This window comes from Schistocerca serialis, chromosome 9 (assembly GCF_023864345.2).
Source record: "Schistocerca serialis cubense isolate TAMUIC-IGC-003099 chromosome 9, iqSchSeri2.2, whole genome shotgun sequence".
Taxonomy (NCBI): domain Eukaryota; kingdom Metazoa; phylum Arthropoda; class Insecta; order Orthoptera; family Acrididae; genus Schistocerca; species Schistocerca serialis.
This window is the reverse complement of record NC_064646.1, coordinates 334,746,155-334,767,137: the sequence shown is the minus strand read 5'-3', so window position 1 is coordinate 334,767,137 and position 20,983 is coordinate 334,746,155. Positions and strand designations below refer to the sequence as shown.

The 20,983-nt window shown below is 38.4% G+C and overlaps 1 protein-coding gene across 1 annotated transcript in view; it reads right to left on the bottom strand.

Moving 5' to 3' along the window:
- Positions 1-909: 909 nt before the first annotated feature.
- Positions 910-20,983, bottom strand: part of LOC126418721 (28S ribosomal protein S15, mitochondrial) — a 43,199-nt gene continuing 23,125 nt past the window's right edge. The window contains exons 3-4 of the mRNA XM_050085625.1: positions 4,669-4,864; positions 910-1,313 (exon numbers count right to left, since the gene is read on the bottom strand). Coding sequence (XP_049941582.1) covers positions 1,016-1,313; positions 4,669-4,864 — 494 coding nt within the window. The 3' untranslated portion in view covers positions 910-1,015. The remainder of the gene's footprint in view (positions 1,314-4,668; positions 4,865-20,983) is intronic.

Genomic DNA, 20,983 nt, shown 5'->3' with positions numbered 1-20,983 from the left:
AAAGTGACATGCGGTGTATGGTAGAATTCAAATTTATACCTTCATAATACGGAAATATGCAGCATACATGTTGCTGCACATCAATGGTCTTTCAAACCGTGGTTTTCCCCCCTGTGTTTGTTTTCTAAAGTGCCAGGAAATTCTACGACAGTATATAAAACCATAAACATTCAAAGAATTGATGAGTTTTACAGTGCCGAGGAAGAGTATACTGTCACTTAACATAGAAAAAGTGTATTTTCACCCGGGAGAAAGTGTACTTTTAACCGGGAAATCCGGGATTTTTTTTTTTTCCCCTTTTCCACGTATACACCCTGGTTTGGCCCTTCCCATATCACAAATAATAAGTATTTAATAAATAAATATGGCATACATTATAAAAATAACACTAATAGCAAAGGTAATCTACATCTACTTGGGTACTCTGCAAATCACATTTAAGTGCCTGGCAGAGGGTTCATTGAACCACCTTCACAATTCTCTATTATTCCAATCTTGTATAGCGCGCGGAAAGAAGGAACACCTATATCTTTCCATATGAGCTCCGATTTCCCTTATTTTATCGTGGTGATCATTCCTCCCTATGTAGGCCGGTGTCGACAAAATATTTTCGCGTTCAGAGGAGAAAGTTGGTGATTGGAATTTCGAGAAAATGCAACGAAAAATGCCTTTCTTTTAATGACTTCCAGCCCAAATCCTGTATGATATCTGTGACACACTCTGCCACGATTCGCAATAATACAAAACGCGCTGCCCTTCTTTGAACTTTTTGGATGTACTCCATCAGTCCTATCTCGTAAGGATCCCACACGCAGCAGTATTCTAAAAGAGGACGGACAAGTGTATTGTAGGCAGTCTCCTTAGTAGGTCTGTTACATTTTCTAAGTGTCTTGCCAATAAAACGCAGTCTTTGGTTGATGAATTGTATTTTATTTTTTGTTGTGTACACACAAACCATGCAAACATCATCTGGAGTACATGTAACATGTTTACAGACAACCAACAGCAGGGTGCCTTATGTGGCTTTGTCTGTTTTTTGTTGTTGGGCAGCTTTCACTGCTCTAGCTGCCTCAAGCTCCTTCAGTTGCTGCTGAACCTTCAGAATATCTTCTTCTGATACAGAAGGCTCCACACCACATTCCAGTTCTTGTTGTCGAATCCAGGACAACTTTTCTGCTTTTTCTTGTAGGAATATGGGCTTTTGCTCCTCAAAACTCCGGCGCAGCTCGTACAGGCGTTGCCTCCGTATGTGGGTGCAGTGTTGTGCTGTCAGCTTACGTAATGAATCCTTACGTGTTACTCGATAGAAGAAGCTGTAAGGTGAAATGACCATTACTTAAATGGAGCACAAATATACCGTAAGGATTCTTTTCTCACTGACTTCCACAATAACACGTATTTTCTAAAAATTTTATTGATATACATTTGGTCTTCGTTGATATAAACAATATTCAAATCTCAATGGCAGACCAAAAGTTGCACTCTAAATATAACTTAGATGTTTGACTTTGATAATTTTAACCAAACTGGGGTAGAAAGTTGTCACTGCTGATTGACATTAATTACTTTAAAATTATAAAATGACTAATGACTCAAGCTGGTTTCACACAGGTAGCACTAAATACCTATGGCTAGATGACTTTTCTGGTATAGTGATAACAGATTACACACTCCAACATTCATTGTGAATCATCATATCAGTGACAACCATATCAAAATCCTTACAGCTGCTCCTGAGATTAGTCTTCACATACAGATGAATAAATAAATTATGTATATATTCTGGTCAGACTTCACTGTTCTCTGGAGTTGGAGCAGCTGTTTCCTGCTTTTCCCACCAAATACTGGCTGCTAGAACTGGAATACTCTCTTTGAAATTCTGGAGGTAGCAGGCACAAAATATAAGGGGCAACAAGCTGTTTAAAATTTGTACAGAAACCAGACAGCATTTGTAAGAGTTGAAGGATGCAAAGGTGAAGTACTGCTTGAGAAGGGATTGACACAGGGTTGTGGCCTAACCCCAATGTCATTCATTTTGTGCATTGAGCAACCAGTAAAAGAAAACAAAAATGTGGAGTAGGAATTAAAGTTTAGGAAGAAGAAATAAGAACTTTGAGGTATACTGATGAAACTGTAATTCTGTCAAGAGACAGCAAATGACTTGGAAGAACAGTTGAATAGAATGGGCGGAATTTTGAAAAGAGGATACAAGATAAACATCAACAAAAGCAAAACAAGGGTAATGGAATGAAGTCGAAGTAAATCAGGAGATACTGAGGGAATTAGATTAGGATCGGAGACACTAATATTGATAGACGAGTTTTACTGTTTGGACATCAGAATAACTGATGCGCAAAATAAAGAGGATATAAAATGTAGCCTGCCAATGGTATGAAAAGCATTTCTGAAGACTAGAAATTTGCCAACATTGAATATAGATTTAGATGTTAGGTAATCTTTTCTGAAGGTATCTGTCTGTAATATAGCCATGTACGGAAATGAAAAATGGATGACAAAGAGTTTAGACAGTAAGATAGAATAGAGGCTTGTGAAATGTCGTGCCACTGAAAAATGCTGAAGATTAGATGGGTAGATCTCATACCTACTGAGAAGGTACTGAACAGAAGTGGGGACAGAATAAATTCGTGGCATAACTTGACTAAAAGAAAGGATCAATTGATAGGACACATTCTGAGATACCAAGGGATCACTAATTTAGTATTGGAGGAAAGAATGTGTGTGTGTGTGTGTGTGTGTGTGTGTGTGTGTGTCCTCGTGAATCAGGCTATCTGTTAGTGAAAACCGTATCAAAATCTCTACAGTAGTTTCTGAGATTAGCCTTCACATAGAAACAGAAAAGTGGGGGCTTTAATCTGTAACACGTATAGATACAAAACACTGGGTGTCTGAATTATATTAACACTATCTCAAAATGAAACTTCAATTTGGATAACTATAAAATGAGGATGAAACAATACCTGACTAATACCTACCTCCAGGTTGTAAAAACTCAGTGCTGCCAAGGGGCACATTTGAAAGGGGGGAAAAATACTATTCCTAGCTTTCTGAATTATTACTAGTTTCTTTCACAAGGATCATAGAGAGAGAGAGAGAGAGAGAGAGAGAGAGAGAGATGTTGGGAAGATTAGAAAGGAGGGACACATCACACACCCTACCTGTTTTGATGACGAGGGATAACAATGATCATTGTTTGTATGTTGAATGGTAATTAAATATTTGATAATTGTTTTGCCAACAGTGTATATAGTATCACACGTCACAGCAGCAAACACAGTATGTATCATTCCCTATAAGATTTATAATGTTGAAACAAGTTGTTGATTAAACAATTTACTTGTACAAATGAAGTGGTAGTTTTAAACAGGTAGTTCTGCAAATATGCCAGGCTTCTATGCTGAAGTGCCAAAGAAACTCATATATGTATGCGTATTCAAATACAGAGATATGTAAATAGGCATAATACGGCACTGCAGTTGACAAAGCCTATATAAGACATCAAGTGTCTGGCGCAGTTGTTAGCTCGCTTACAGCTGCTACAATGGCAGGTTATCGAATTAAATCAGTTTGAATGTGGTGTTAGTCGGCGCATGAGCGGTGGCACACGGTCTCTGAGGTAGCGATGAAGTGAGGATTTTTCCATACAACCATTTCACGAGTGTACTGTGAATATCAGGAATCTGGTACAACATCAAATATCCGACATCGCTGTAGCCACAGAAAGATCCTGCAAGAATGGGACCAACGACGAATAAAGAGAATCATTTAACATGACAGAAATGCAACCCTTCCACAAATTGCTGCAGATTTCAATGCTGGGCCATCAGAAAGTGTCAGTGTGTGAACCATTCAACGAAACAAACTGATATGGACTTTCGGAGCCAAAGGGCCACTTGTGTACCCTTTATGACTGCACGACACAAAGCTTTACACCTCGCCTGGGCCCATCAACACTGACATTGGACTGTTGATAACTGGAAACATGTTGCCTGGTCAGACGTGTCTCATTTCAAATTGTATTGAGCGAATGAACACAGACATGTACGGGTATAGAGACAACTTCATGAATCCATGGACCCTGCATGTCAACAAGGGACTTTTCAAGCTGGTGGAGGCTCTGTAATGGTGTGGGGCATGTTCAGTTGGAGTGATATGAGATCCCTGATACATCTAGATATGACTCTGACAGGTGACACATACTTGAGCATACTGTCTGATCACCTGCATCTATTCATGTCCAGTGTGCATTCCAAAGGACTTGGACAATTCCAGCAGGACAGTACAACACTCCACACATCCAGAATTGCTAAAGAGTGGGTCCAGGAACACTCTTCTGAGTTTAAACACTTCCGCCAGCCACCAAACTCCCCAGACATGAACATTATTGATCATATCTGGGATGCCTTGTGATGTTTGCCTGTTTTCGGAAGAGATCTCAACCCCCTTGTACTCCTACAGTTTTATGGACAGCTCTGTAGGATTCATAGCGTCAGCACTACTTCAGACATTAGTCAAGTCCATGCCAAATTGTGTTGCGGCACTTCTGCGTGCTCATGAGGGCCCTACACAATATTACGCAGGTGTACCAGTTTCTTTCGCTCTTCAATGTATAAAGAAATATTTAGACTCAATATACAAAAAATTACTCACTCTGGAGGTGGCCTGTATTCAAGCTGGAGCTTTTCTAGCAACCATTCAAACCGCTTGTAATCCTTGGCTCGCAAAAACTTTAACCGTTTCTTCCTCCTGTCTATCATCTCTTTGAGCACAACTTTATTCTTTTTGTCACGAGGAAACTGCTCCATGTGTCTCTGCAATGAACGTATCCTTGCAGTCATCTCTGCAACTAAAAAATAATGGTGTGTCAATAATAGTGCAGAATATTTTTAGTTAATGCTAGTTCTAGTTAAAGTGATATCCCCTAACAGTATGATGTCTGTTTTAATGTTAATTTAATTGTAATGGAACATGATACATGAAAAATGTAATAGTCATTATAGAACATGAAAATGACTTCCAGTTATTAAATTCTTTGTACAGGCAAAACATTATTATTAAACAAAAAGGAGGGAAACAGTGGCTACTCAAACTTGGGGAGGGGGAAACAGCTGTGAGAATTCCAGGCAAGTACGAGGGTATTTCGGAAAGTAAAGATACACTGTACGCCAGAGGAACAGAAGAGTTTTGGCGAGCAAGTTGGCAACACTGGTGTTAACCTTGAACCGTTAGCTTTCTCCTTGCTGTCGTTCGGCAGTTGAACGTTGCTTCTGGTCGGAGTAGGTCGTGTTTAAAATGGCTGCGCCGATTCAGAATCCCGCCAAATGCGAAGTGCGCACTGTCATATGTTTTCTTCGTGAAAAAGGTCAGTGACCAGCGGATATTCACAAAGAAATTGTTTCTGTTTATGGGGACATTATGAATCGACAAAATGTAACGAAATGGCATCGTCATTTCTCTGAAGGTAGGACCAATGTTCGTGACGAACAAAGAACAGGTCGGCCATCTGTGACCTCTGATGCCCTTCCTCAGAGAACAGAGGAACCAATTCGTGCAAATAGAAGTCTCACATTCAAAGAATTGCTTCAGATCATACCGGAAGTGTCAGTGACAACTCTCTATGACGTTGTGACTGTCAAGTTAGGGTACAGGAAATTGTGTGCGTGCTGGGTTCCAAAACTGTTAACGAAAGAACACAAAAAGAAAAGGATGGGCTTTGCACTCGACTTCCTCACACGCTATGCTGAAGCAGGTGATGAGTTCCTTGATCACATTGTGACAGGTGACGAGACGTGGGTTTATCACCATACACCCGAATCCAAGCAGCAATCAATGCAATGGTGCCATTCGATTTCAGCAAAGAAAATCATGGCTTCTGTTTTTTGGGACATACAAGGCATTCTTCTGTTGGAATTTATGCCTCCTGGAACGACAATTAATGCTGCTGCATATTGCCAGACCTTGAAACGTCTTCGAAGGGCAGTTAAAAACAAACGCAGGGGAATGCTGACAAGTGGAGTCCGCTTCCTTCATGACAATGCTTGGCCTCACACAGTGCTTGTAACCAAAGCACTACTCAAACAATTCAAATGGGACATATTGGACCATCCGCCATACAGCCCAGACCTTGCGCCCACCGACTTCCATGTCTTCCGTTACCTGAAGTCACATCATTCAACAACGATGAAGAGATCAAAGATGAAGTTGAAATGTGGTTCTGACAACAGGCGGCAACCTTCTACGACTGTGGAATACTAAAGCTTGTGCACCGACTTAACAAATGTTTGGATAACGGGGGTGATTATGTCGAAAAATAACAAATAATCCAGTTAATAAGATGTAACTGACGTTTTCTAGATAAATTTTCTATTTAAGGACTGCGAGCTATTGTATCTTTACTTTTCGAAATGCCCTCATATTACAAATTTCCAGGTGAATATATTCATTTCTTTCTAATAAATGACCACTACAGAAATTAATAAGCAATGGTTATTGGCTACAAGGGAATGGAACTTAACAGCATTAAAAAAGTGTTTGAAGTGTTGCGATACCTACAGTTTAGGGAAAAACAATACTATTATAGGTGGTTTACAATTATGTGGTTAAAAATTGCTGATAAAAGGCCACTCACAACAAAACCAAAACTATTAAATTGATAAAAATCTATATAAAATTAAGCAGGCTTATACAGTTCGATAAAAACTAAATAGTATGTTCAATAACAAATAATGTGTACTTAGACAGTACTTATAATTGAAATGTATCATTTATGCTGGTCCCAAGGCTTTCTTGAAAGATTCAAGTCCCAACTCGAAACCCACAAAATGTCTATCTAGAAATTTGGTAGAGGAACAAAATTTTGAGTTTTTCCAGATAATTTCACTATTTATGAAACAAATACAATGTCACAATGCAATTACCAAATTTTTAAAGCCTTTGTTTGTTCTTATTTTCAAACACTTTGTTTCCAACCCTTTCATTTCCAAGTACTTTTTTTCCGTTTTTCTAAAATGCTCTGTTCTTCTGCAAGATGTTGTCCTTTGAGATGATTACGATATTCTACATTGTGTGTGTGTGTGTGTGTGTGTGTGTGTGTGTGTGTGTGTGTGCATGCGCGCATTCCTTGCGCAGTGACTAAGGGATTTTGGAATATCCAGTTCGCCAATGCCTTTTCTATTGGACACAGCATCGTATGTTTGCCTACGCATAACAACTGATTACTCCCCCATGTTTTCCAAGAGTTCCTTTCAACGTTAGCATTTCCATGGGAAAAGACTGCAAACTAATTTCATGACAGCCATCAAATTTTGATATTTGTCACTAGGAATAGCCAACCTGAAATGATCAACCTTTTTTAAGAACACCTGTATTCTTTAAAAGAATTGATAATATGTGGTAGAGAAGTCAGATCCTTGAATTCACGCATTACATTATCTGCTGCAGATCCTCTTAGGTGATTTCTTTCTGAGAGAATACAAAGCAGCTTATCAAAACGTGATTTTGCCAAACTGATGTTTTACACAATCAAACGTGGGTCAAGAAATGTAATGGCAAATGTCAACGGGTAGTTTAAGGGTGACCTGTTATTAAGTTTCATGAGAAATGTTTGAAGACTCGTCTTATGTTCATGTTGACACTTAAGAATATCAACAGTTTTTACATCCGAATTGGTTTTCTTTAATTCTTTATGGGTACCAAAGCCTAATTTTTTTAAGGTAACAGATTTTTTTCCTTCCTTGGCAGCAGCTAACTTGATTGATGTGCTTTTTATTTAATATATCTGGCTTCATAAAAGGTCCTAATACTGTTTTTACTGTAAGTATCAAAACTGTGTGGATAAATGGAGTTAACAGAGCATCTATCTGGAACTATGTTTGGAAAGGCTCAATGTCGCAGGCTAACGACTTGAAAAAACCAAATTTAGCACACAGAAATGGCTCATTAATATTCAGCAACATGAAGCTTTCACTCTTTGGTTCATTCTTATCCATCTTCACACCCTTGAGATACTTCTCCACGTTTGGTGTTATAAAGATTGATCTTTGAGCAACAGAGGAATTCTCCAGTCATCTGATACAAAATTTCTTTTTTTCCCAAAACAGTGAGGCCTGAACGCTGAGTACACAATGCTCTCCTGATTGGGATATTCTTGAATAAATTATACAAGAATCTCAAAAATAATGCAATGTCCCAATGTGTTGCCCTGGTTGCATATTTGAAAGCATTGAGCGTGTAGTGAAGCCCACAGCTATGAATATCTAGTAGTTTCTACTCTGCTGAAAGTGCTTCATCTTCTTTTAGAAACAGCTAATTTACATTTGGTCCAGCCATTGAAATCTGGAGAGTCTTCCCCTTTGGTATGTCTTTTGCCACATTAGTGAAACAAGATAAAAGTCCAGTAGCTCTGGAACAACCAAGAAAGTAGGGAATATGGTATCTTGTTATCTCTTTTTTTACCTTCAGCCTTAATCTTGTATTCACATCAACTTGTGTGCATCCCACAATTTTATTCAGCGATTCGTCAAGACCAAGGATAATATAACTGGCTTTCATCAGCAGCCCAAGCAACTGTTGATTAAAGTAAGGTGCAATTCTAAACTTAAGAACATATCCTATAGTATTTCACTTGAGCTGCATCTTGTTACATTCTTGAGATTACAGCAACAACTTTTTCAGCTTTCTGAAATGACTTATGTCATAACTGTTCCAACACACCAGAAAATTTCTACCATCATTACATCATCTTTTAATACAAATTTCGCAAGTCTACAGGGACGATTTGCTATTAAAGGTAAGAGAGACACTTTAAATTCTGAAGATGGAAAACTGAAGTGTGTGGTTCTGAAGTACTAGGTGACAGAGTAGCAGCTGACATTTTTGGCTGAAAAAACACTCCAGTTGATATGCACTTTAGCACGTTGTATACGTTTATTCCCCTTCGTGTGGCTAAAAAGTGCCTGGAAACATATTAGTTCTTGAAACATGTTTCCCTGTGGCATTTCATGAAGTGTTTCCATCTTTGTTTCTGAATTCTTTCCACACTGGTGGCAATGATTTCTTGCTGTGTCTTCACAAAGTCTCTAATGATGTTTGTTGTGTAGTTTTTGTATTGTCTGCTACTTTTATGTCTATTGATGAGGAAACTGTAATGATACTTGGCGCTGAACAATTAATAACCTAAGAAAGTTCACGCAAACAAAGTAAAAGGCCTTGTTGTTGGTGGTGGGCAAAAACGTACTAGAGAAGAACTAGCAGTAATAACTTGCTACAGCAGCTGAATATGGAAGACGGCTCTGATTTTTTGTAACTTCACTTGGATGTCATCCACTGCCTTTGAATTCCAAATAGTATCTAAAACTAGGGGAGCATTGGTGGAAGTCCTGAAGGTTTGTTTAATGGTAACTAAATGAAGAAAACATTATATACGCTTATTATCAAATTTTTATTCAGTTGGTATGATTCTGCATAAATCTTCAAGAGCCATTATGTTCTGGGTTGCTTATGAATGTGACTGGTGAATGGTAGAGCAATATGTAATAACTCGAGAATCTTCTGCATTGATCACTCAATTTTTTTTAGATAAACTTGCTAAAACAAGTAAAAAAACAACATGGATCAACTGTACACCAGACACAATGCGATATACAAACACGCATTAGTGCCGTGCAGCCGGTGACACGTATAAGCCCCCTGAAAATTTGTTTCCTTCGATTCATATAGGGCTTGCATAATGCCGTGGCAGTTAGATAAGCAGATGACAAGGAACGTGTGGGGTGAGCGGTAGTGGTGGGGGTTACGGGCATGCGCTGTTGAGGAAATGCCGCGGGCTGGAGGGGAAGTGCCGTTATAAACTGAAGCCTACACTCACATCTTCTGTAAATATTAAGTGAGAATCCTCCACGCCCACACCTGCATGGTGGCCATTCAAAAATATCTATTGTCACTTCTGTTTTGGTTAGTCGCAAAAAAATTTCGCCAAAAATGCAGCGATTTATTTTCGCCTTGCTTATTAACCATTTACCGAACTATCAGTTTAATAAGTCACGGCTGCAAAATACTAACGCGAATTCTTTACAGACGAGTGGAAAAACTAGTAGAAGCCGACCTTGGGGAAGATCAGTTTGGATTCCATAGAAATATTGGAACATGTGAGGCAATACTGACCCTACGGCTTATCTTAGAAACTAGATTAAGGAAAGGCAAACCTACGTTTCTAGCATTTGTAGACTTAGAGAAAGCTTTTGACAATGTTGACTGGAATACTCTCTTTCAAATTCTGAAGGTGGCAGGGGTAAAATATAGGGAGCGAAAGGCTATTTACAATTTGTATAGAAACCAAATGGCAGTTATAAGAGTTGAGGGGCATGAAAGGGAAGCAGTGGTTGGGAAGGGAGTGCCAGGGTTGTAGCCTCTCCCCGATGTTATTCAATCTGTATATTGAGCAAGCAGTAAAGGAAACAAAAGAAAAATTCGGAGTAGGTATTAAAATCCATGGAGAAGAAATAAAAACTTTGAGGTTCGCCGATGACATTGTAATTCTGTCAGAGACAGCAAAGGACTTTGAAGAGCAGTTGAACGGAATGGACAGTGTCTTGAAAGGAGGATATAAGATGAACATCAACAAAAGCAAAATGAGGATAATGGAATGTAGTTGAATTAAGTCAGGTGATGTTGAGGGTATTAGATTAGGAAATGAGACACTAAAAGTAGTAAAGGAGTTTTCTCTTTGGGGAGCAAAATAACTGATGATGGTCGAAGTAGAGAGGATATAAAATGTAGACTGGCAATGGGAAGGAAAGCGTTTCTGAAGAAGAGAAATTTGTTAACATCGAGTATTGATTTAAGTGTTAGGAAGTCGTTTCTGAAAGTATTTGTATGGAGTGTAGCCATGTATGGCAGTGAAACATGGACGATAAATAGTTTAGACAAGAAGAGAATAGAAGCTTTCGAAATGTGGTGCTACAGAAGAATGCTGAAGATTAGATGGGTAGATCACGTAACTAATGAGGAGGTGTTGAACAGGATTGGGGAGAAGAGAAGTTTGTGGCACAACTTGACTAGAAGAAGGGATCGATTGGTAGGACATGTTCTGAGGCATCAAGGGACCACCAATTTAGTATTGGAGGGCAGCATGGAGGGTAAAAATCGTAGAGGGAGACCAAGAGATGAATACACCAAGCAGATTCAGAAGGACATAGGTTGCAGTAGGTACTGGGAGATGAAGAAGCTTGCACAGGATAGAGTAGCATGGAGAGCTGCATCCAACCAGTCTCAGGACTGAAGACTACAACAACAACATTAACCATTTGTAACTTTCAGAGAAGCACGAGTGGCTGCCAAGTTAAAATTTGCTTCTTTTTACCAAAACACAGTGGAGTTTACACAGTCTCATTTCCCTAACGTCTGCAAATGCAGTTGCAAAAGAATTCTGACAAACTGGTTTATTAAGTGAGTAACTATGGAAATGAAGATGAGTAGCTTATGAAGAAACATATTTTTGGTACAAAATAAACATCTAATGTCTTCACTTATGTTGTTCCAAAACCCATAGCATTTTTCGTTTCACCCTTAAAAAATCTCATTCTTTCATTGCAAATGTCTGTAGTTGATTGAATAACACGATAGATAATGAGGTTTTGCATAATAACCATGTCACAAAAAAAACTTTCTTCTTTGCGTGCTATATTTACCAAAACCTCATTTCGATATTTCAAACCGTTTACGAAATATGAGGAATGTTTTGAATATTTCACTCTGGCTTTATATCACTGGCGCGGCGTGATCGCAAATGAGTCTGCTACGTCAGATAAATTTTCCCGAGCTTGATAACAGATAGAGACCTCAAGCCAAGTCTAAAGAAAAATTCAGTACGTTGGCTAAATTTCACACACTGCAATATCATATGTAATATGCAAAATCATAGCGACCTCTATTTTCCATTACAAACCTTTTTGAATTTTGCGCAGTGTCTTACTTCCACGTAAACATCGCAATAATTATGATCATTCACAAAATAATGGGACGCCAACATGAACCTGATATATGAAGGTGTAAAAAAAGTGGGAACAATTTTTTTTTACTGAACAGTTCCTGTAAAATCGTTTTGAGAAAGATTGCAAGGTGTGCGCCCTGATTCTGCCATCGCCGACCAGCCAAAAGGTTTCAGACACTGTCAGCCTGCCCTTCCAGACAAACGAATGAATTCGCCCTGCGCTTTGGAAGAAAATTGGTCACTGCACATCGGCCACCGTATCCTGCGTGGGCTACCGTCATTGCTATGGATATTTGTTACTGTATTTCAAAACGGTGTCTACAAGCAGCAACCGAAAATATACTTTGAAAACATATTTCAAGCTCAATGTATGCACAGCCGCAGAACCATAACAACCTTGAAACCTGTCTGCCTCTCTTTCATTAACATGGAACCATATAAAGATGTATTAATATCAAAAGTTTGAACAAACTTTTGCAAAAACAGTTAACCACAAGCAGAGAACATACTACGGGATAACAAACTTTAAACATTTATAAGGAAAAAAGTAAGGTTAGTTCAAATCAGCATGAACGCGGATCTAGCTAGTTTGGTGTTTATGTACAGTAACCTGCTTTATCTATTTTAGTTTACACGAGATGTGTAGTGCATTTTTATGTTGACTTCAGATCATATGTTCAACATGCATATTTGCTAAATTTGGCTGTGAAAACACCTGATGAACACATAATAAATGTTACACTGAAAACAATAATTTTATTTCACCTTTCTTGTAACAATTTAATGAGATAATAAAATTTAATCACTGAGCATATTAACTTCAAGTAATCCATTATTTAACAATAAACTTGTTTACACCGCAAGTCTCTGTTCCTTTTGACCACTCACAGGTGCCAACACTGGCCAATATTTACAATATGATGCATACACATTCAAGACAACTTTCAGTTTAAGTTGCATGCAGCAGATGTAAACATATATGATGCAGGGATTGCGGCTGGTGCATTTGCAGTTCTGAGCGTGAATTAATTATACTTTGTCACTGCAAAACAAAAAGGAATACACAAAACAAGTTGGTGGGCTATAAGACTACACATATTTTGAAATTAGTAAATTTTAAATAAGGTATAAAATAATACGCAAATACATCCATAAATGTATTTCTTGATGGTAAAGTTCCTTAAAGTCAAGAATCCCACTATTCCTGAGACGATTATTTGAAGAATCGTACCGGGAAGTAGACACAACAACCAGCCTGCCTCGAGTTTTGAAACGAGAAACAAAACTATGTTTGTGGCAATGTGTGGTCACCTTATCTACTGACTACAAAGCCCTTTGATGTTTGTTTGGAATACCGACAAAAATCGGAGTTGTTCCATGATTGGGGCCAAATTCATACAAATAGTACGCTTTGAAATATTGGTATTTTAAAATTTGTGGTTGATGAAGCTTAATAAAATTAAATTACACTGCTCGGTGGAAAACTCTGAATCTCCTGGGGTTTTCTTGATTTTCCAGGTAAAATGTAACTCCCTGAGAACTCCCAGTTTTCCTGAAGAATCGCCACACTGGATGATTAGGATTTAAGGTTTCAATGACGACTAGGTTCTCTGAGATGGTTGGTTGGTTGATTTTACTTTTTTTTCTTACAATGAGAACATCAGCTCTCGATCCAAGAGAAGAGCACCCAGACATGGAGACATCCACCGAGAATGGTTTCTGATCTAGTTTGGGGATTCATAACAGTAAAACTGAGAAGTCTAAAAACATAATGGATATCTTTTGCACTGTCTATAGTAAAAGTCAAAAGTTACTACCATACTGACTGTTGCCCAACGAGCACAGATGACCGTAATAGCTATTATGAGACCAGTTAAAGGCACTGCTATATTTGTATCACGAAGGTTAATGGTTTGGAGCAGTTTTTGCCTGAAGATGACGTAGACTAACATTGAAACTGGTTGCTTGGAAATAAACCTATGGGTCAATCCGTATGAAGTGGTCCAGTGGTGGTTGCTTGACCATTTTTAAATATTTTAATTTTTTATATGTGTTTACCCCATAGAGAAGTTCAAAACAGTTTTTTAAAAAAAAATTACCTTTCACCTTTACTGAATGGCGGCAATTTTTGTTTGTAAGTGGGCGACGATGTATCAGTTTAGAGACGTTAGCAAAAATATGAATACCTCTGCACTGGGTTAAGTTACAACATTGCAATTGACATGATTGTTTTTAGAAAAGTGTCCTCTACAACATTGTCTAGTACACAAAATACCCTAAATTCAAAAATAACCAGTCAAAATGACCTCCAAGGTTTGGTATCCAAATTTTCAAAAATCCACTTTTTAGGCCCAAAAATAACAAACAAGGAATGATTTATGAGAGTCAATTCTTTTAGATATCATACACTACTAGCCTTGTATACAGCAAGAACACTTACAAATGTTTCCTTAATTTTTTGGAAATTTTTCAAATTTGAAAATTTTCATTTTTTGTAAAGTTTGAGGTTAGTTATCTCAGCTGGGACTGAATATAAAAATATGATTTTTGCACAGTTTGTACACCTATGTGATAGCAAGGTACTGTAAAAATTTCAACGTTGATATCTGACTGAACAAATACGAATTTTTGAAAATTAGGAGATAATTCACATTACTCTACAACTGACCTTATGGCTATTGCCTATTTAAATGGTTTAGTGTTTCATTGTAATAAAATTTAATTGTGACATATATCTAGTTAACACTATCACCCAAGATTCATTTAATTTATTTATTTTTAATAATGCAATAACAACAGGAACTTTCACTTTTGTTATATGGCAATAAAAATGCCCATTTACATTTAGGTTTATTGTCAGTAAAAAAAGTACATTATTGGTGGGTGTGGCATTGTAGAAGTCAGTCTGTTCTAAAACCTCTGTTAGAGTGGATGTACATACTTCATCAAGAGCGTAGAATGTGTTATGTACTTTGTTTTGTGTGTAATTTGTAATTAATTTTGAGAGATTAAGTGGAATGCAATAACATGGATGAACAGTGCTCTGTTGGACAGATAGCAAATGAGGTGTGTCACAAAACAGTTTATGGTTCAGTTTCAAAAAACTTGAAAAATGTCAATGACTTTGATGAAGTTTAGACAAACTTTGTTTAAATTTCAAGTACGTTCTTCTGCAACATCAGTGTGAGAAGAAATATATTCTGAAGTACAACCACATTTTTGGAAGACAGTGCTGTGATCCACTTAAAGTTCATAAAAAGACTATTACTAAAGGTTTGAGGGAAATAAAACTTGAACATTTGTCCTTGTTATGTCAGAGTAAAACAGCTTCCCAAGTGAAACATAATGTGATTCCTGGAAATTCCCTGTGCCCAAATTGTTACTCAAAAATATTTGTTGTGAATCCAAAACTAGAAGTACGTAACCTTGTTAATCACATTTATATTCCTAATGGGGAAGCTGTTAGCATATTGGATGTTGCTCGTTCTAAGTTAGACATATTTCCTGCTTCGAAAATAATAAAATTAAGTAGCAGAAAAAGAAAAGCAGCTATTGAAAATAAGGTACAACAAATTTCAGACAAAATTAGAAAAGACTTGGAATCATGCTTTAATAATACAGATACCAACATTATTTCTAAAGAAGAAGAAAATCTACCGCCAGCATCATCTGACAATATTTGAGCTTAATAGAGAAATTAAAAATTAAATGTTCAGTGACATCTAAAGGGGAAGAAGTTAAAATTTTAAGTTTGCTCCCTGACTCATGGTCAAGAGAAAAAATAGTTCACGAATTCAATGTTTCTTATCGTTTGGTTAAACCCGAAAATTAGTGAAAGAGCAAGGCATTCTTCCAGTTTTAGGAAATAAGAAAAGAATAGGTTAAGTGAAGAAACAACTAAAATGATCCAGCAGTTTTTTGAATATGATGAAAACAGTAGAATGTGCTCGGGCTGCAAAGATAGCAAAAGAGTTGTTATAAATGGAGTTAAAGTAACAAAGCAGAAGTGACTAGTGCTGTCAAATTTAAATGAACTTTATGAAGCTTACAAAAATTCTCATCCTGAATGCAAAACTGGAAGGTCAAAATTTTGTGACCTCCACCGTAAGTGGTGTATTTTGGCTGGATCCTCAGGGTCACACTCCATATGTGTTTGTTTATATCATTAAAATGTCAAACTGATGATTGTGGGCGCAAAACTCAGTGATCTTACCTACAAAGAGTTACTAGATTTAATGGTCTGTGACACTAACAGTTATGACTGCATGATGAGTTTGTGTAATAAATGCTCTGGTAAGGAAACTGTTATTGAATTGTATCACGAATATGATGAGGAAATGCCAGACAGTTATTACCTTCACACAGTGGGTCACAACTGACAGGTCAGAAACGATAACAGTAGCTAAATCTCAGGATGAGTACTTGGAATCTTTAATTGATAACTTACAAAAACTCAACAGTCACCACCAAAGTAAGTTTTTGAAGGACAAAAAAGCACAACTTAATGAAACTGAATGCATAGTGCTAGCTGATTTTGCAGAAAATTTTACATTTGTGATTCAGGATCAAGGGTACCACTCCGTCAATGACCAGGCAACAGTGCATCGATTTATTCTCTACTTTAAAAATGAGAAACATGAAGTTTGAAGTTCTTCAATTTGTATTCTAAGCGACTACTTGGAGCACAACACTTTGGCTGTACATATGTTTCAAAAGTATGTAATAAATTACATAAAAGAAAATTTTCCCAAGGTTGAGAAGCTGATATACTTTGTTTTGTGGCGTAACAAGACAGCTAAGCCACACTGAAGTAGCCGAAAGGCACGCGTAATCTCACGTAGGCTAGATAGAGGTCTGAAACAGGATACGTAATGAATGGTAGCAAGAAAAGTATGTAGCTGCTATAATACTTAACTTTTAATCCTTCATTTAAATACAGCATTCCTTGATGATACAAGTGAGACTCTATCTTAAAATGGTTAATGGCACCTTGCTAGGTCGTAGCCATTGACTTAGCTGAAGGCTATTCTAACTGTCTCTCGGCAAATGAGAGAAAGGCTTCGTCAGTGTAGTCGCTAGCAAAGTCGTCGTACAACTGGGGCGAGTGCTAGTCCGTATCTCGAGACCTGCCTCGTGGTGGCGCTCGGTCTGCGATCACACAGTGGCGACACGCGGGTCCGACATGTACTAAATGGACCGCGGCCGATTTAAAGCTACCACCTAGCAAGTGTGGTGTCTGGCGGTGACACCACACTTTGCAGGTGGAAGTGGTAGTCAGTATAAGAACAAAAATAATTCTTCAAATCTGTGCAATGACAAAGCAGACTTTGGGTTGGAGGCTAAATGGCACTTTTTTGCATCTTGCCATGGTAAAAATGCATGTGATGGAGTAGGAGGTACAACAAAATGTAAAGTAAGAAAAGCCTGCCTACAAAGACCAACCATAGACCAAATTCTCACAGTACAGGACATGTATGTCTTTTGCAAGGCTAATATTAAGGGCATTACCTAATTCCTCGTCAAGAAAAAAGTGGTTCTGCATATGAAAACAAAACTTCAAACCAGATTTGAAAACTGTGTAGCAATAAAAGGAACAAGGCATTTCCACAAATTCCTTGGCATTGCAGAAAACTTAGTTCAATGCTATGTAACATGAGGATCACTGTATCAGTAAAACTACATCTCTGTCTTTAATGTTGAATGACATAGTGGCATGTGTGTATGATGGAAAGTGGTGGCTTGCAGAGGTTGAAAGAATAAGTTTGGGAAACAATTATATTTTTGTGCATTTCACCATCCTGCTGGCCCAAGAACCTCATTCAAGAAATCTACTAGTGCCAAAGTTTGGATACCAGTGAAAAATGTTACTTTCAGTGCTTGAACTTACCACAGCAACTGGGAGGTCTTATTCTATATCACTGGAGATCTCTGAAGAAATAAGTGTTCTTAACTCACCACCACGTTAAGGAACAGTCGCACTCTAAGGATGTTAATTGAAAATATTTATTTCAAGTATGTCAAAATAACATAAATGTTAATTTCAGTGTTGTATCCACTTTTTGTATATAATTCAGTACCTTACTTCAATAATAATTGATTATATCCTGCCAATATCACACATGAATAGGCAACAGCCATAAGGTCAGTTGTAGAGTAATATGAATTATCTCCTAATTTGCAAAAATTCATATCTTTGTTCACAGTCAGATATCAATGTTGAAATTTTTACAGTACGTTGCTATCACATAGGTGTACAAACTGTGCAAAAATCATATTTTTATATTCAGCCCCAGCTGAGATAACTAACCCCAAACTTTACAAAAATCAAAATTTTTAAATTTCAAAAATGCATAAAAAATTAAGGAAAAATCTGTATGTGTTCTTACTCTATATGAGGCTACTACTTTATGATATCTAACTATAAGAAAAAATAGACTCTCATAAATAACTCCTTGTTTGCTATTTTTGGGCCTAAAAAGTGGATTTTTGAAAATTTGGATACCAAACTTTGGAGGTAATTTTGACTGGTTATTTTTGAATTTAGGGTATTTTGTGTAATAGACAATGATGTAGAGGACACTTTTCTAAAAACAATCATGACAATTGCAATGTTGTAACTTAACCCAGTGCAGAGATATTCATATTTTTGCTAACGTCTCTAAACTGATACATCGTCGCCCACTTACAAACAAAAATGGCCGCCACTCAGTAAAGGTGAAAGGTACATTACAAAAAACCTGCTTTGAACTTCTCAATTACAGGCTAATCAAATAAAAAATAAAAAATTTTAAAATGGTCAAGCAACCAACTTAATTTTTATTGGACCCCTATACAACGGCGACTGGTATTGTCTTTATTGAACATTGAGCAGCTGTAGTCCCATACTCTACCAGAAGATGGAATTACATTCTTCTGAGAGTAGAGGAAGGAAGAGCACCGTGCTGCAGTAGTCTCCTTGATTGTGCAGAGTTTATTAGACAGGGCAGAGATCTCATGTGCACCCGCAAATCTGCACCTGGGATTGGCAAAGTGAACAGGGAGTAAGTAAGTGCTCATCTAGCCACCAGTTCACTCCCTGGGACACCCACATGGTGTGTGTGTGTGTGTGTGTGTGGGGGGGGGGGGGAGGGAGGCACTTACGGTGTGAGGTTATCAGCACCCCGTATGATATGGGACCCAGAGGAACAAAATTGAGCAGGCAGCACGACGAACATCATGAATAGTGGAGACCAAAGTGTGACAATAACAATGTTAGTCAATAGTCTCAAGACTGCTCATTGAATCAGTACATATTAGAAAATGGTCAAACAGGGTCCATTTAATAAAACTGAGGACTCTACCAATGGCTATCAGCTCTGGTGTAAACACAAGATGTGTTTCTGGGAGCGAATGGCATTTCATACTGGCAGGAGATGTAAAAGCATATTGTGTATGAGTCACAATTTTAAACCCTTCTGTGTAAAAGACGGTAGCATCCTGGAACTCTTGAAGGACTGCATATAACAGACGCTGAAAGGTTATGGAGGAACAATGGTGTCAGGACCTTGGTAGAGAATGAAAGACTGGTCCTCATCCGTGACCTGGGCACCATCCAAGGGAGAGTGCATAAGAAAACACAGGGAGCACAATCTACAGAGGGGAGGAGATGATCTGATCAATGGAAAGTGAGGAGTATTCCAATCTGTAGTCCTACCTGAAGCAGGATAACAGCAGGATGACACCCCTCATATGTGAAGAGAATGGTACATGTGGGATGATCAGGAAATCGTCAAATGGCGATTGCGTAGAACAAGAGCTGGTACCATTGAATCTGAAGGGGGCAAGATCCCCACTTTAGCAAGGAGATTGTCTATGGGACTAGTCCGAAAGACACATGCCATGATAGTGGACTGGGTCTATCACTTTCAGAGCTGATGGAGCTGCCGAGTCATAAATCTGGCAACCATAGTCCAGTTGGGATGGAACCAGTGCCTGGTAAATATGGAAATGGGTAGCATGATCTGCACACCAACACGTGTGGCCAAGGAAGCAGAGAGCATTAAGCTTCAGAATGCAGTTAATCTTCAGGTGATGAATATGGGGCAGCCAGATCGGCTTTTTATCAAAAAGGAGGCCCAATTAACAGAGCTGGGGACTGTGCTACAATGTGCAGATGCTGGGTATCTAAGCAGAGTTCTGGGTCAGGGTGGACTGACGTAGGATGGGAGAAACCCATGACCCACATTTTTGTAGGCAAGAACTGGAAACCAAGGGAAAGAGCCCACACAAAGGCCTGCTGGATATCACCTTGGAGCTGGCATTCAGCAGCAGGGAAGACCAGCAGCCCAACAGAGGTCACTGACCCATTAACTGAAATGAGGAAGAGAATGACACTCAGCACAGAGCCCTGTGTGATGCTACTCTCTCAGACCCATGGGGAGTTCAGAGAAGTGCTGACTCTAACCCAGAAAAACTGGTGGGATGAAAACTGACAAATAAAAAAAATCTGTAGGGGGCCTTTAAAGTTCCAGTCATGGAGGCTGAGTAAAATGTGATGAAGCCAAGTGGTGTCATATACTGAAATTTAGAAAAAGCCTGTCAGATTGCTGTTTCCAAGCTAAGCAGGTGGTCGGTTGTGGTAGTGGATCAGCCCACCCGGAAACCAAACTGATAGGTGATCGGGGACAAAAGGCCCTAATACGTAGAACCCAGCATAATCTACGGGCAACCATGCTATCAAGCAGCTTACAGAGTATATTTGTCAGGCTAATCGGCCTATAAGTGTTGAGAGATGTCAGGTTCTTGACCAGCCATTGCAAGTGGAAGGCAACTTGGGGTCAAAGACGCTTGAAGAACCTGACGAGATGTAACCTTTGGGGAACATACTGGTCTTGAATCATGTGATGGAGAATTGACTCAGGGCATAGGGTTGTTCCTGATTTGAGATAAGAACCCTAGATAGTTCCCAGTGAGTGATGGTTTCATTAGGATTCAGCT